We start from the raw sequence: 17,248 nt of genomic DNA, 5'->3' as shown, positions 1-17,248 counted from the left end.
AAATAATTTTGCTGTAAATGATGGCAAGTTACACTAGAATGAAAAATCTTGCCCAGCTGATGAAAAACGATGTGAGGCTTCCTTCTATCCTGTGATAACGTTCAGTAATGGGTACACAGGAAACAGATTTTTCCAGTTCACTATGTACTTAGTGGGAAGAAACCAACAACCAGGGTCCAATGGTGCCATTGTGAATCTAAGTCCTGCTGCCATAAGGAGCTTGCTCAAATGTAGGATGCTCAAATCTTAGAATCACAGAGAACGTGTTTTTTATGTTAATGTTATGATACATGGCTGGTGAAGGACTTTTGAACTGCAATTAATTACTGCTGAAGGAATAGCTTGACTTGAGCAGCTGGGAACGTTTCCAGGACTCCACTGTTAAGCCCAGAACTAGGTCAGACAAACCTGCTCAAACCATAAGCAAAATGTGACGGTGAAAACGTGCCAACAGCCCTTCCTTGTATCTAGATAAATAGCCAAGACATTTTTATTGTGTCTTTCTGAGAAAAAGATAGGTACTGAAAGGGGGGCACGTAAGGTGGTGCACACAAGCAGTGAATACCAGCCCCCTCTCAGGGAATTCTTCCCAGGATCTTTGCACAGACCGCACTGCAGTGCAAACAAGCCACAGGAGCCCTGTCTCTGCTAAGACACTCTTTCACAGCCAAAATGTGAGTAGTTACCACTGAGCCGTTAATCAGCTCAGAGAACTTAGACAGACACACAGTAAATCCCATCAGTTTTTGTGGCAACTGCATCCTAGATTACAGCTGATGGCCCTGGAGGGACCGCTCTGTGATTCTGATTCCCAGTTGAGTGCTGGGAAGGAGGTGCCGCTTGCAGAGCATTGCAGGTCATTCCATGAAGGAGTTTCTCAAGTTTAAAAGCTAGAAAACTGGAATTATTTTGCCAGGGTAGATTTCGAAGGGCAAGTTCCACATAAAGACTATTGCAAGTTATGCTGATGTCAAATACATACATCAAGTACAGGAATAAATACCATCAAAAGAATTAAAAGGCTGAGGGATGTGGGCTTTTTTTTTAAACTTGTAGAAGAGAAGATTCCAGGAGAGACCTCTCTACAACATTCCAGTGCTTGAAGGGAGCTTATAGGCAGGAGGAAGGCTGACCAGTAGTGATAGGACAAAGGAATTGCTTTAAACTAAAAGAGGGGCAATTTAGGTTAGATGTTAGGAAGAAATTCTTTACTCAGAGAGCAGCAAGGCCCTGGCATTGCTGCGCAGAGCTGTTGGTGCTCCATCCCTGGAGGTGTTCAAAGCTGGATGGGGCTCTGGGTAACCTGATCTGGTGGGGGGCAACCAGCCCACAGCTGGAATTGAATGAGCTTTAAGGTCCCTTCCAACCTAAGCCATTCTATAAATTACTGCTTTTCATACAGGGCCAAACCCATCTGTGACAAGCAGCAGGGTGGACTTCTGGTGTTGTTGCTCAGAGTCCATAGCCACCCTGAGAGCACAAGCACCAAGGTGGGTGTCTCTGCTCATCTATCGTGATTTCCCATGGAACCTGGGGTTGCCTGACACAGAGCTCTTCTTGGCCAGGCAGCCCGTTGTACAGCTGCAGCCAAGTGCCTGATAATTTCAGTTCATTGCTGGCTGTTTTTCTGGTATTAATATTGATGAGCAGCACACGCAAGTATCTAGGGCAGAAAGAAAATGACAAATGCTGAGAGGCATAGCTGTGTTCTGCAGCTGTATGTTTCAAGTTAGTATCTAAAATGTGCAATCTGTCACCTGGGCTTCACATTAAGCAATACTGAGTTAGCCACTTTCGTAGCGTCATGCTCTATAGGCTAAATCACATGTGATCTTCACTGGCAAGAAAGCACGCGGTTCTGAGTTCTCTCATGTCCTCAGACCAAAATAAATACTTGTGGTAGCAGAAAGACTGCGAAGACTCTTGTGCTACTGTCCTTTCTGGAAAGGGATGGGAGCACGGGGGTAGATAGCCAGGGAGACCTTATCACATGATGTTACAGCCCTACGCACGTACATGCTACTCAAAATCAAGGAAAGCTTTCTAATAGATCATAGGGAGTGACCTCCCTCCTGTTGGCTCTGCATGAAGTCAGTAGCGTGTTTGAAAGTTCAAAGGTAACAGCTGAGCCTACAGTTTCCCTAACATTTAAAGCCCTGTCAGCATATACACCACTGAAGTGAGATCTGAGCGTAACATGGAATTATGCGGTGAATCAAATATTGATTGTCTGTCAAGAAATGTGACAGCAGGAACAAACTCGGACACTTCCAGAGTAATCATATTTAGCCACGATAAGAGCTCAATAAAGTGATGAAAGCTCTATGGTGTGCTGAGTATCCTGGAACTGGGACGTGAGGCTGTCACTGAAACCATCCTAGTATAAAACTCAGGACATTGATGGAGCCCTGACTAAAAGGTATCAATAGCATTTGATACATAACCTGCAATTGAACAAGTCTTTTGCTGCGTGCGATTTAAGTCTTTGCTAAAATGAAGCTGTCTATGCTTTAGATAGCATGGGTAGAACTTAGCTCTTATAAACATCTTTCTTTATCTGAAGACATCATTTATTTTCACCGTGAACGCTTTAAGTCCTTGCTTTAAGACAGAGATCATCAGCCTGAGCGAAGCTACAGCACAGTTCCAGATCAGATTAATGTCTTTGATTTGTTGCAGATAATAGTTGTGTAAACTTGTAAATACTGCAGCTAATTTTACAATGAAACTTAGGTTAACGAGAATCATAGTCACAACCTCATGACGAACAACATGAGGTTGGTAGGAACCTCTGGATCCATCTGGCCAGCAGAGAATCCCAGAGCAGGGTGCCCAGCACCACATCCAGGTGGCTCTTGAACATGTCCAAGGAGGAGACTGCATAGATCTCTGGGCAGCCAGAGATCGATCTGGCTCTGCCACTGCTCTGTCACCAGCACAGAAGTGCTGGCTGATGGTCAGATGGAACCTTCTGCACTCCAATTTGTGCCCAGTGCCTCTGGTACTGGCACTGAGCACATCTGACAGGAGCCTGGCTCTGTCCTGTCTGATTTGATTCCTGCTCCAACTTTCAGAAATGCAGGTTACGTTTGCCATCCCATCTTTATTTTTATTTTTTCCAAGCAGATTTAGTGTAGAATAGCATTTTCCCCTTTATGACAGGAACATTGAGGAATGAGCTACTGCTTTGAAACATGCTTGTTGTTGCTACCCCATAATTAGTATTGTTTGAACTAGTTGGCAATTATCCTAGAATAGATTTTGCACGCTGAATGAGGTTAATTCATTAGTTACATTTGTTTCAAAGCCTCCTGAGCAATCTAATCACTCTGTAATAGTAACTGACTAACCCAAATCTTCACCCAGTAAAATAACATAATTTACTACCAGAGGATGCTTAACCTATTTAAGTTTCATACTGACATTTCACTGTGGAATATGACAAAAATAATTCTGGAAAACTTGACGTTTCCATATTTGCTTTCTGTTTGGTTTTGATTTCAGTCTTTGTGGCAGCATCAGTGTTAGCAGGCACAATGATGCATCTCTAACACCCTATCTCCCATACTTTTCCTGACACACCCTGCATACTGAAAACAACACTGCTCATGCCTATGGTCATCACGTGAATGGTGAGGGTGTATGACCGTGAGCCAGCTGTGAAACTGTCCAAATTAACTGAAATGTTGCTTCTGACTGCCAGCTAGGATCTCTTACAGCCACTCTCCCTCAGATGATCTGGGAGTTCTCATGTTCTCCATTTATCAGTAAATCCCCTTCAGCTGGGTCTGCAAACAGCCCTGTCTCTATTTATTTGTGATTTTTGAGTGTATGTACTTTAAATCCTGTTACAGACCAGATCAGGATGCTTCAACTCTTTTCAGTTAACATGTAACAGTGTGCCATAAGAAATGCCATGAGAATTCTTCATTACATGTACATAAATATCAGCTTCATGGATTGTGAGCCCAATTTGTAACTTCTCTACAGAGGCTTCCTACAGCCATACTTTCATTAAGGTCCCACTGCTGCTTTTTTTTACTAACATGTTTGGGCTCCTTTCCAAAAGCCAAATTTAATTGTGCACAAGTTTTAAGACCAGGTTTACTAATTGCATCTCCTCAACATTTTTCCTATATTTTTTGTAGAGTTAGACTGCAGGGAATAGAATGAGGTGGGTAAACAAAATCATCTGAGAGGAGTGAGATCTGTTTGAGATGTTGATTCAATGCTGCTTTCCGCTTATTGTTATTCTTTGAAGGTATTCAGCACTGAAATCATAACGAAACCATGCAATTTAGCCTTCTGTAGTCACGGCAATGACTGGATTTGTCAGATAGGGAGGAGGAGTAGGAGGTTGGCACAGATGGCACTTGCTTATGTATCTAACCACAAAGCCAGCTCTGTGGGAGCATGGTGCAATGGGAAGACCATCCTTGGGAAGCTTTCACGCTCAGAGAGGAAAGCTGGGCCCTGCCCCACCTCCAGCACGTAGTACTGATCTGCCTTGGAAGTGTACCCTGTACTCTTTACACAAAGCCCATTGGCCTTTCTACACGTGTAAGAAAAAAAACTATTTGGGTTTCACGATCTCCACAGATTAAGAGATGAGCCCCAGTTTCAGTGGTTATATTGCCTTTGGCAAAAGCAGGGAAGGAAAAGCTGTCAAGTACCCAAGCTAGCCTTGGCCCAGACCAAAGGAAAACATCTAGATTTATTAATGTTCACACAGTGTTGCCAAAGCCCAGCCCACATTGAAGGATGATGGAGAACTTCTAATGCCAGACTCCCTAAAGCAGAGTTTTATGGCTAAGGAAAGTATCCAGCATCACTCTGCGCAACACAAGCAGCATTTAAAGCTAAACAAGCTACAAGCATAGGAAAATATCACTTACTGTCATGGCATTCTTACCGAGTAAACTGCAGTAGTAGCTTGATTGCTTTAATTTTACACAGACTATATGCAAGCTATTATTCTGCAGCAAAAAAGAAAAAATCAGGATAAATAAAACTTTGTAGAAGGTCTATGAATCAGGTTGGATATTAGGAACAATTTCTTCCCAGAAAGAGCAGTGATGCAGTGGCACAGCTGCCCAGGGAGGTGGTAGGGCCACCTTGGAGGTGTTCCAGAACAGTGGAGAGGTGGCACTGACAGACGTGGTCAGAGGGAACAGTGGGATGGGTTGACAGTTGGACTAGGTGATCTTAGAGGTCTTTTCCAACCTGAATGATTCTATGACCTTCGTAGTACCCACTGCTTTATACAATTAGAAAACTGATATTAACACAGGATTCTCATGTTTCAATTATTTGTGTGTAATCGTTGCATTTGTTTATAGTCAAGTCTTAGACTATCATACACTTTAGAGCTGTTAGAACACATATATGGTCGCGGTGGAAATGGTCAGCCTCACATGCAATGGAAGCTGCTGTCTCTGCTCTCTGGCATTTTCTCTGCTCTCTGGCATTTCTGGAAGCACCAGGAGATAAGAGGTAATGCTTCTGCTCCAGAACTGGACAGAGGGAAGCAAATGAGTGTTACAGCTTGCATTTAGTAGCTTTTTGCAAACCATTAACTGATTGAAATAGTGGGAGTTTCCTACCAGGATTAGAAAACAGAGCCAAGAAAGCTAACAAGAATTATACTAATCTCTATTGAGAAAGAAGAGGGAAGAGAACACAGATAGCTATGAACATATGCTCTCTCTCCCCCAGTTATTCAAATGAGCAGAAGACAACTCATGCAGCAGCGAACACACCCTCATCTTGAATTTAAGACTTCCCTATTTGGGTATCAGAATGAGAAAACTGGCAGTATATAATGGTTTGAGGGAAACCAAGTTTTCTTTGGTAACGAAAACATTGGTTTAAATTACCAAACCAGCTTGCTGGTTGCTGCTTCCTCACCCACCGTGTACCAGGGACAAGGCCTCTCCTCTCTGTCCCCAACCCTGTCCTCTTCACTGGTTGCTGACATAAGGGCAGTTTGTGTCGTATTCATGCAAGGGAGACACCAAAGACACTAGCAATTCTCAGTGTTTCATTGCACTACATCCAGAGCGGTTTCAGAAGTACCAGGTTCAGCCCAAATTCACAGATGGTTCCAAAGACAAAAAACTCTTCTTGAAAACCTGAACAGCTCTGCAAGGCTGTTGTTACAGAGTCGTGTCTGCAAATAATTTGCTCAAGCACTTGGAGTAAAACAAGTCTGTTATAGATGTTACTCAGTTAACTGCTGGTGAAACAGGCGGATAGTTGTACTTTCCATTTTTACAGCTTTGGGACTGAAATCCATCAAATATTGATTGCAGAAATGAACTCCCTGAGGTGTGTTCCCAACTGCGCGTACAGCCTGTGTGAAAGTAATACTGCTTGTTTTACTTAAAGCTCGTTAGCGCTAATGACAGCAGTGTTTTGTTACCTCGGAATTGATCCTGACTGGATATTTATTACTATTACAGGGCGATTTTGACTGAGCGCACTGTTGTTTTGAACATCGCTCTCTCTTTTGCTGGGGCCGAGACGAAGCTTTTGGTGCAATATAGCATCTTGTGTGAGGATAATTTTGCAAGCGCGTCAATTAGCGCCTCGCCAGCGGGGAAACAATTACTGTAACTATCAGTAATTAGGCCAACGCGCTTTTTGGGCCAACTTTGACGCTTCTCAGGGCGGCCCCGCGGCAGAGGGGGGGAGGCCAAGATGGCGGCTGCCGCCTACATTTCCCAGAGCCACCTACCTTCACTCCGCGCGCGCGGGGCGGTGCGGCCAGCGCGGTGAGGTAAGGCGAGGGGTGCGGCTTGCGTGAGCGTGAGGCAGGCGGAGGAGAAAGACGTAGGGGGCGGCGGAGCGAGAGCGGGGGGGGTGGGGGAACCGGTCCCGGAGAGAGAGCGCGCCGTTGCCGCCGTTCTCCGGCGCCGCGCACGAAGGCGAGGCTGGGAGGGGAGTTGGAGGAGGAGGCGGCCGGCCCGGAGCCGCGAGGCGCCCCACCCCGCCGCCGCCGTCGTCCATGGGGCCGGGGGCTGCCGGCTCGCCCTGCCCCGCCGCCGCCGTGAAGTGACAGGGGGCGGGGCGCGGCGGCGCGCGCGGCCCCGGAGCCCCTCGGCGGGGCGCGAGGCGGAGGGCGCAGCCCGAGCGGAGGTCTGGCGCGGGGAGGGGAGGGAAAAAAGAAAGGAAAGGAAGGGAAGGGGGGACCATGAACTACCAGCAGCAGCTGGCCAACTCGGCAGCCATCCGCGCCGAGATCCAGCGCTTCGAATCGGTGCACCCCAACATCTACTCCATCTACGAGCTGCTGGAGCGCGTCGAGGAGCCCGTGCTGCAGAACCAGATCCGCGAGCACGTCATCGCCATCGAGGGTGAGTCGGGGGGCGGCCGGGCCGTGCGCCCTCCTGCCGCCTTCCCTCGGGGCCCTCGGCCTGCTGGGGATGGGCAGCGCGAAGTTGTTGGGATGGTGCGGAAGGCGCTGAGAAAACGGGGGCCGTCGGGTGCTGGGCTCTGAGCCGCGCGCCGCGGTTCGGTCGGTTGGGTAAACGAGGTGTGCGGCTGCTTTGCAGAGCGCAAAACGGCGGCTGTGGAAGCGGGAGGCAGACAACAGCCTCGTGAGCTCAGGTCTGCGTGCGTCTGTCCCCAAAGAACTGCTCAGCGTGTGCGAAATAAATCGCCTGCGTTGTGCAGTGTGCGGGTGTCTTCCTGAACTACAGCTGCAGGTAAAAAGAGTGGACGAGGTTGGCTAGGAGCACGTGTTTTAAAAAGGGATTGGAGTTGTTTTGCATAGTAATGTAAAGCTGCGCGTTGTGTGTGGAGGTAGCCTGCCGCTGCTTGGAAGGGATTCACAGAACTAAGAATGGCCTGGGTTGGAAGGGACCACAAGGATCGTGAATCTCCAACCCCCCTGCCATAGGCAGGGCCACCAACCTCCACATTTAATACCAGACCAGCTTGCCCAGCTCTGGTGTTCGAGCTAGCAGGCGTCGTTCAAGATGCACAGCATCTGAAATGGAGAGCCGGTTAAAGCGATCTTGGTTTGTTGGCCTGTCTTGTCCTTAGAGCATATGTCACGAAAAAGTGGCTGAGATTGTTGCTTGAAAGACTGCTTTATTCATCCTGGTGGTAAGCAGCGCAGCACGAACAAACAGACAGCGTGGTATTAAACATTAATACCATCAACAACGTTTTGTGGAGGGGGGAGGGGGGCTGAAATCCTCTTTAGCATCGCACACAGCGGGTCAGCAGGGCTGGCAGTGCCTGTCACACATTGAACAGCAGCGCTGGAGGCACGCTGCGCTGGGACTGAATGGGCATTGGAGGCTTATGCAGGTTGCCTATGTACTTTTACTTCCTCGAAACGATGGTGAGCGGCTGTCAGCTCCTGGGAGCCATTCCTGCCCCTCTCCTCTTTCACTGAGGAGCTGGAAACTTTATATTGTGGGAAGTACAACACAGGTACTGCTGTTCCTTTCTTAGCATCCCTGGTGTTTGGGTTTCTGTAGGCTAAAGGATGTCCTTCAGCAAAAAACCAAAACTGTTTAGTGGTAATTAATGCCTGTTCTTGTGCTTGTAGATGTGCTGGTGCATGGGATATAGTGGTGCAGCCAGGTTTGTGTTGAAGTGGGAGGAGAATGTGAAGCATTGTGTGTAGTTATCTTCACAGCATGTGACTGCTGTCAGCCTTGTCATGTATTGCTGATTTGTTACCTAACCGTAACTTGGTTCCTTTGTCAGTTTCAGAGGCTGTAAAACCAAAATAGCAGCCTGTAAATGTGTTTCAAAGGCAAAGCTGATGAGTAAAATTTCTGTAGACAATTTGCTGTCAAACTTGCGTTGTACACTGAGTCATGGAACCAGTAGATCTGATTCATGGGAAAGATTTATCTAGAAAAAGTGTCTATTTTAGATCTCTTTTTTTTTGTTTTGTTTTGTTCTGAGAGCTCTTCAAGTAACTCTGTATACGTGAAAATTGCGTATATTCAACAACAAGCGCCCAGAAATCCTCTTCGCTCCTGGGTTGTAACTCCACCAAGTTGAACGCTGTGCTAAACCTCTTTGTTATTGCATGTGAGAAGAACTTGGGAGTTAGGGTTTGTTTTGCCTGGGAAGTCCTTGCTGATTTGCAGAGTTTGATGTTGCAGTGATGGTTCCCAAGCAGTGCAAAGCCCTTTAAGCTCAGGGCATTGCTCTTTTTTCACTGATAGTGAGGAGTTGCGGTGTAGTTGGCACAGGCTGAGATGAGAAAATACGAAGTGCTGAAGCAGTTTTTTCCAGTGGGGAAAAAAACCCGTACCCTTTAAAGAATGTAGCCTCATTAGTTCAGGCTGCTTTAAGCTGTAACTCCGACCAACATATGCTCCTTGATCAGCTCATGTAATAGTTCGGTGCTTGAGAGACGTTTTACAGATCTGGAAGAGTACATGCTTGGAATCTAAAGCAGTTTGAGACTTCTGGTGAAGGAAAGACATTACTTATTTACTGCCTTTCTTTTTCATTATGGTGTCATCGACTTATTTGGCCTTCCATTAAAAAAAGAAAAGAAGTTTCATTGGCAGTGCAAACTCCTTTCTAGGATTTGAGCTCTGTCAGAGAAGTGTTTGGGCACGCTGGCTGGATCAGTGGCAGTTGAAATACTACAACATTAAATGGGTCTTACAACAGCAGTGGTTCTTTCTGTTCAAATACAGGAGTTGTAGGTAATAATCTTAAAAGAGCAGCTGCTGCCAACTGTTCCTAAATTGGGTCCTGAATGGACACCTGAGTATTTTTTATTTGTTATTTTTTGCGCAGAGGTTTCTTTCCTTGTGTTATTCTGACTTAGGTGTGATGATTGGTAAAAGCACATATGAAGTGTGGGGCTGCTTCACTAGTTGTTCCACGTATAAGAATTCTGAAATCAGTTACTTTCAGGCTTTTGCATTTCAGAGCTGCAAAATCAAATAGAAAAACGGGTTCCTTTGTATGAAACGTGTAATAAGTGGTTGAAACATTTTAGATGCTGTCAGTTAGGCTGTTGCCTTTAAGTGAAAACTGCCTTCGTGCGTTCTGTGGCTTGTGAGTTGAATTCCACAAATAGATGCATCAACACTTGATCAGAATTTGATGCTTCTTATATCAAATATGTATTGTACTTAAGAACGGAGAGGAAGAAGAAACCGTGTAAAACAAACACATGAATAGACTTCAGCGGTCTTCAAACTGACAGAAACCTCTTGGGTTTTCAAGATGCTGCATTGTTGGTTTGTGCATATAGATGTGTAAGGGCAGGTTGTAGATAGAGCTGTGCTGTTGTGAGGTTCAAAGAATGATGCAAACCCAGAGAAAGGAAGTGAAGCGCCGCAAAAACTTGATTTCTAATCCTTCACAAGGGGGCTTTAAAACAGTTGAAGTGTCAACATTTTCTTGTCTGAGAGTCCATCAAAATACTTTTGCTGATATACTTGTTACTAACAGATACTGATACCTCGGGCTTTGAGCAAGGATAGTTTGCATCCTTTCACACAGGGGTGAGCCCAGCAAAGCAGATCCTGCTGCAGTGTGGGGTCAGAGCAGATCTCTCTAACTAGAGAGAGGGCAAGTAGTATCTCAGATCTCTACTACTAAAACAAAACCTCAGCAACCAGACTCAGGATAACTCTTTTGAGAGTGCCCTGAAAACGATTTGAAGATCTCCTTTGTGGTCTGTGGGTTGTGGGTTGTTTGGTTTTTCTTTTCTTTTTTTCTTGAGGCTTTTTTGGGGGGATTGTTGCTTTGAAACTTCAGGAAGTCATAGCAAGCAGCATGCAGCCTAGAAGAGCTGTGTTCCAGAGATTTCTGCTAACTTTCCTGTTAAATAAATGATAAATGTTCTGTGAATGGTAATTAGCATCTGCCACTGACTGGCATGGGACTCCAGTCTGGTTTTGTTACCCACCAAGGCCATGCTTTCCTTGCAGCCTTTTGACTTGGTGGTATTTTCTCTGCAGTATGGCTGTGATGGAGTCCTCATTGCCAGAGGTGTCTGAGATGTGTGGATGCGGCACTTGGGGACATGGTTGGGTGGTGGGGTTCAGTAGGTCAGACTGATGGTTGGACTTGTGATCTCTGAGGTCTTTTCCATCCTAGATAATGCTATGATTCTGATTATTTATTGAAAATACGGACTCTCTTCATTAACTTACCAACTTGGTGATAAGGAGAGGTGAATTGCTGCTGTAAAGTCTACTCTCTTTAATAAACTGAGCCTTCCAGCAGGCCTACGAATAGCTGGTGGGAAGCTGCCAAGGCTTGTACTACAATCAGCTTTTGCTAAGAGCTGTAGCAAAGCTGCAGCTTGAAAACAATTATGGTCATGCTCAAAACTAAATACCAGTCACTGCTTTTACTTAGCTATTTTGTTGAAACAGACTTAAGAGATGTTGTATCCATGGATCTCCATGCAAGCAAATAATTAAGCCTGGGGAAGAGAGTATTATGTAAGACAGTGCCACCTTTAAACCTCAGTAGCACTCACAGGGTTGAAGAGTTTTTATTGTTGTGACTTTTCAAACTGTGAATCGCTCCACGGGATTTGAAGTGATAAAAGGAATGCTTCAAACGTTCCAATCAATGATACAAAATCACTTCACTTGGGGTCTGAAACATTTAAGAATGGTTTTGGAGGCTGATGATGACATGAGGGTAACTTCTTGAGACAGTGTCTGGGGAACAGTTTCACAGCACAGCGATCTTTTCTTCAGATTTGTGAGAGCAAGGGCAAGGGCTTTGTTGTTGTGCTGAGGGATTAAATTAATGTGATTAAATCAGATGAATGAGACGTAGGGAATCTGGTGAGACTGCACCTCGAATATTGTGTTCAGTTTTGGCTTTTCACTGCAGGAAGGATGAGTTCAGACTAGGTCTGTGAAGCTGAAGAAGGGACTGGAAAACAACACTTTCTATTTTGGAGAATGATGGAGTTTGGGAACAGTGCCTGAGAAGTAGTAAAATAAAATAAAAATTCTCCAAATCTCAACAATATTCAGTTTTCTATGGCATTGCAACAGAGAATTTCTGTCTTTACCCATGAGAAAAGTACATGACTGTAGTGGAAATAGTAAGCCGCAGCTTGAAGTGGTGATTGAGCACCTGGTGGGAAGGCAGGGCCAACCCAAGGGAGCTCAGGTGCGAGCAATGTACCTGAGTGATTGGAAGGGTTGTAGCCAGGATCCACCCTTCCCAGCCCTCATTTAAGGGTTGGCAGTGGAGGTGAGGGTATCTTTTGCTGGGGGTCCCTGCCTACCTGTGGCCTTCTGAAGGTAAGCAAGCTTTCTTCCTTTGTTTCTGTGTTGATAGCTGCTCTATTTGGGCTTGTTTTCACTTGCTGCAGTGTAGGCCTTTGCTGCTTCACTATTATTGCTGTGCTTTCCATTGCGTTGTAGCATTACGCTGATATCGAGCCTTTTTGCTGTCCTGTAAAATGTGGTGTTTAAATGTGATGAGCAGGTAAAGTTCAGCTGTATTTGTGAACTCTCCAGCCTGTGAGCGGAGTGTGATGAACAGCTTTTAGAGTTAAAAGGTTTAAACTGAATTTAAAGGCTCTTAACATTGAGGATATATATGGAATGACTTTGCCAACAACTTCTTAGGCTTCTGGGTGGCTCTTGAACCAGAGTTGTTGGTAGTGAATGTGTAGTTCTGATTTAATTGTGGTAAGAATATAGATGTAGCGTGAATCTTGTGATGAACGTTAGGAATAAAATAACAACAGGCTCTTACTTTGACACGTTTGGGCTACTGTGGGAATGTGATATACCTGGAGCCTGTCTAATGCCACAAATGAAGGGTTATTAAAATGACAGTGCATTTCTAACACTGAGTAACTTGGTGGGTTTTTCTTCCCTCCCCTGTTGCTTCAGTGCTTGTGGAAGCGAGTATGGAAACGCAGGGTGGGTATGAATGAGCTGTATAAATTGTCCTGTTTAGCAGCTTTATTTGCTTACGTAGTCAGATAATGAATGTAAGCCTAATCATTAGACAGCTATTTTATTTGCTAATTTCTCCTCCTTTACTTAAGAAAGTAAATACAGGCAAGGAAAGTGACTCTTAGCACTACTGGAATTGAATGTGTAGCTTTGGCTGTATTGCAGTATGTCTGTGGGCTTTTTATTTGTTTATGAGAAGCTTCTGACTCATACTGGATGATTGTTTGTTGTGTTTTTTTTTGGTTTTTTTTTTTTTTTTTTTTTTTTTTGCATTATTTTAAGGGCTGTTTACAGCCTGGACCAAATCTGTTTGGTGTAATTTAACAGTAAAACCTGGAGAAAAATCCATTTTGCCTTTAAGTTGGTAGTGCTTATGTTCTGTTAAATTCAACTATTCTTCCTGCTAGGATGTTTTCTATGAATTTTTACCTCTGTCTGTATTTTGCATCCGCACTTGAATGTGCGGCCAAGAAGGCTGATGGCATCTCAGCTTGTATCCAAAACCACACGGCCAGCAGCAAGATGTTTAGGAGATGTATGATATGGTGCTGAGGAATGTGTGTTAGTAATGGGGCTTGGTAAGTCAGATTGATGTTGGACTTGGTGATCTTGAAGTTCTTTTCTGTTTGAAGTCACTCTGATTCTATGTTTCCCAGTAACATAACCAGCAGGAGAGCAGACACAGCAAGATAGTCGTTGTTGCAGAATTTTCTGGTAGCTGGTAGTGTGAGAATGTACAAATCCTGTTATTTCACTGCTTCCGCTTAGCATGCTCAGAAGAAAAGCCAGGAAGCCTGTCTTTTAGGTATCACAGCAACTGTCTTCTCCAGGGGAAATATGCTAAAAGCATGGCACTGGCTGCCAAGGCAGCAGCCATTTAAATCTATGCCACTTATCTTCACAAGTTCTTGTATCTGAGTTAACTAATTGTGAACCTTGGCTGACCGTGAGCCAGCAGTGCCCAGGTGGCCAAGAAGGATGACCAGTGCCGTCCCAGCTTGTATGCTCACTAGTGCAACCAGCAGGAGGTGACCTCCCCTTGTGGAGTGCTGTGCTCAGTGTTGGGCCCCTCGCTGCAAGAAGGATGCTGAGACCTGGAGTGTGTCCAGAGAAAGGCAACAAAGCTGTGATGGTCTGCAGCACGGGTCTGATGGGGAGCGGCTGAGGGAACTGGGGTTGTTCAGTGGGGAGGAGAGGAGGCTCAGGGGAGACCTCATCGCTCTGCAACTGCCTGCAAAGAGGTTGTGGTGAGCTGGGGTTGCATCTTCTCCCATGTAACAAGCAATAGGAAGAGAGGATATGGCCTCGACTTGCACCAGGAGTTGTTCAAGTTGGGTATTGGGAAACATTTCTCAGGATGGGTGGTGATTGGAACAGGTTGCCCAGGGAGGTGGTGGTGTCAGCATCTCTGGAAGTGTTCAGGAGAAGGGCAGATGTTGCTCTGAGTGCTGTGGTGTGGGGGTCACTGGCATGGGTTGACGGTTGGACTAGATGATCTTGTTGGTCTGTCCTACCTTAATGATTCTATGAAAAGCAAGGCATCACCTGGTCAGTAATTCAAAAAAGATGTCCTAGGTTCTTAAATAAGATGAGGACTGACATTTGTACTAATTAATGTTGAAAATAAGTGTAGTGGAAAAACAATGAGACAAATTAGTTAGACTTCAGCTGCCTTATCTGAGTTGTTCATATTATTGTTTATATTTTATATGCAGAATAGTAGTTCTTGGATAACTGGACAGCAGATGTCATCCCTCATTACTGACACATAAAAGTAGTTGCCTTTGAGTGCGAAATTGTTTTTGTTGTCATCAGAGTCTAAAAAGAATGAATCTGGTGATTTTAGGATACTGAAATGATAGTCTGGCACTAGGAATAAATGGTAGTGATGGAAAACAGACCTTGTGGGCAGCAAGGAAGGTAAGGGGATGACAAGTGTAGCGTGGGTGAGTGCTGAAGCAGTTGTGAGATTGGTCATTTGTTGGTAATTGGGTGCCTCCATAGCAAAAGCCTGGAATGGTTGTGTCACCCAGTATGACCTCCTACTACTGCAGTTGCAATGTTCTGTTCTGCTCGCTTAATGTGTTGTTCTTGAGATCCATAATTGATGACACTAAGACTTTCTCTGGGTTTGTAAGTGAGACACAAGGAGACATTTCAGATATTATTTGAAAGTGCTTGGCTCTTGGAAGCATCATTTAATGCAGGGGATTACCCTGGGACAGAGGATAGAAGCTCAGCTCCTTGCAATGCTTGTCCTGAAGGACAGATGGGTGGAACTGGGGACTAAAGATTTGCACTAAGATAGAAAATGATCTAAAAAGGCAATGGATGGTGCTCTCTGGAGATGATACTAACTGAATTTAGCTGTAAAGCAGGGGCTTTGCTGTCTTAATTACTATTGTTCAAACTGCACGAATGCTAAGAATGCAAAATCAGTCATGGAGATGGAAAAAAACAACACAGAAAAGATCTCTTGAAAACAAAACCTTTTAGGTATTCTGAAAGGGTGTGAAGGGGTAGTTCAGCTGATGTGATGTTCTGCTTAAATACTGATAGATCTTCTCTTTAAGCTTAATGTAATGTTATGAGTTAGGTGTGGGTGCTTCACAAAGATGAGATAACTAATATTTCTGTAAGCTCCTGTGGTCTTTGTACTGCTGGGAGCACCAATAGAGCTGGTGGGTGCTTATGGTCAGGCAAAGGTGGGATGCTCTTGGAAAACCCTCCTATCTTAGTCCCGGTAAGAACCGGGTAGGAGCTGTGTGATCACTAGGTGATGCATCCAGCTTTGTAACTTTGGTAGTATTTCCAGGGTACCCTCAAGTCTTACAGTAGGGTTTTTCCTTTTGTTTTGGTTGCAATGAAAGAAGCCTCTGGAGAATTTGTGTGTCTGTTGCTTGAGTTTGGGGTTGAAAGGCTCTGTGGGTTCCTGGGCAAGCATCAGATCCTTTTGCATAGGATGCTAACAGCGCATAGCTGCTTTGCCTTGTGTGAAATGGTCAAAATCAACAATGTTACTGCAGTTCTCAAAGTATCAGGAGAAGCTGATACACACTGAACCTGCATTTACAGCTTTCCTATGGATGTTTATCATCTTCCTGTGGCAGTTCTGTGACTTTGGTGTGAATCTGCAGGCTCACCATTGGAGGTGAGTATGTGAAGGCAGATTGTGGGAAGCTGTTCCTGCACCTTGCTGGCCTCTCATCTGCGTCATTACTTTCTGATGCTACTTCACTGCTACGGGATTGCAGCCTTTAATAGCGTTGAGATGTACAACAATGCACTGGCTTATGGATGGGACTTGTCTTGCTAAACTGTGTTGTAAGGTGGAGCTGACTAAAAGGGCACAACTTGCTTGAGGCTAGAGATGTATTGGGTACACAGGTGCATGACCTTGTGCTCTCTGCCAGGGAAGGGAGGTGGGAAGTGATGTGCATTAATCCACTGAGTAACAGTGCTAGCCTGGGTAGAGGCACAAATATTTACAGGTGACACCTGCTGTGATAAGTGTGTAATGCCATTTCAAGCTGGTATTTAAGCTGACACCAGGAGACCTAGATAAGACTATTTTGCATGTATGAAATGATGAAACTTCTCCGGCTATGTTTTGCTTACTGGAACATCTTGCTTCCTGCATAATGGAGTGAATTCAGTTAGAGGGTTGCTGGTTGCTTTATTATGCTAATTGAGGAGAGAGTTGATGTGAACTGCATGTACGTAATACTCGCTTGCTGGTCAACTCCAAATTATTGTGTAAAAGCTTTTAAAGTGAGGCGTTACCTGTGTTGTAAATCTGGTCAGTGTACAAACATGAGCAAGACAAAAACCACCAGCTGTTAAATGCCGAAATGTGGTCCATTTTAGTCATTGTAGCATTTCAGGGAAAGCAAAGTGGTTTTGCAGCCTCACAGTAGAGGTTGTTTAAACAGCATGAAGAACTGGAAGTCTTTTTGTACCTTTTTTCGACTTGTCTATTTGTGTTCTCCTTACAGTAAAGATAGAATGCACATGGTACACAATTATGCATTTTTGGGTAGCAAGAGACAAGATGTTGTATTTGAATTTGTTTTCAGGCAAATAGGGCAGTCAGTACAGCAGAAACTGCAGTGGGTAAAACATGGGAATAAAACAAGGCTCATTTATTTAGTGGTGTCGAGGCAATCAGAATGTGTTGGCTGTGTCTGATTCTGGTAAAGGAAGTGTGTGCTAACTGTTCACTAGGCAAATCAATCAGCTCTTAAGCTGAAAGGTCTTTGCATTTCTAGGCCAGTGGGGGAATTTGAATGTTCACAGAATGGCTTGGGTTGGAAGGGGCT

General features: G+C 44.8%; 1 protein-coding gene across 2 annotated transcripts in view; it reads left to right on the top strand.

Moving 5' to 3' along the window:
* Positions 1 to 7,192: 7,192 nt before the first annotated feature.
* Positions 7,193 to 17,248, top strand: part of AGAP1 (ArfGAP with GTPase domain, ankyrin repeat and PH domain 1) — a gene marked incomplete at both ends in the record, with an annotated part of 281,406 nt that continues 271,350 nt past the window's right edge. For both annotated transcript variants that reach the window (XM_079538941.1, XM_079538940.1), the window contains one exon: positions 7,193 to 7,355. In XM_079538941.1, coding sequence (XP_079395067.1) covers positions 7,193 to 7,355 — 163 coding nt within the window. The remainder of the gene's footprint in view (positions 7,356 to 17,248) is intronic.

Source organism: Tetrao urogallus, assembly GCF_951394365.1.
Source record: "Tetrao urogallus genome assembly, chromosome: 8".
Lineage (NCBI taxonomy): Eukaryota > Metazoa > Chordata > Aves > Galliformes > Phasianidae > Tetrao > Tetrao urogallus.
Note: the sequence above shows the minus strand (reverse complement) of the source record. Positions and strands in the feature narration are given on the sequence as shown.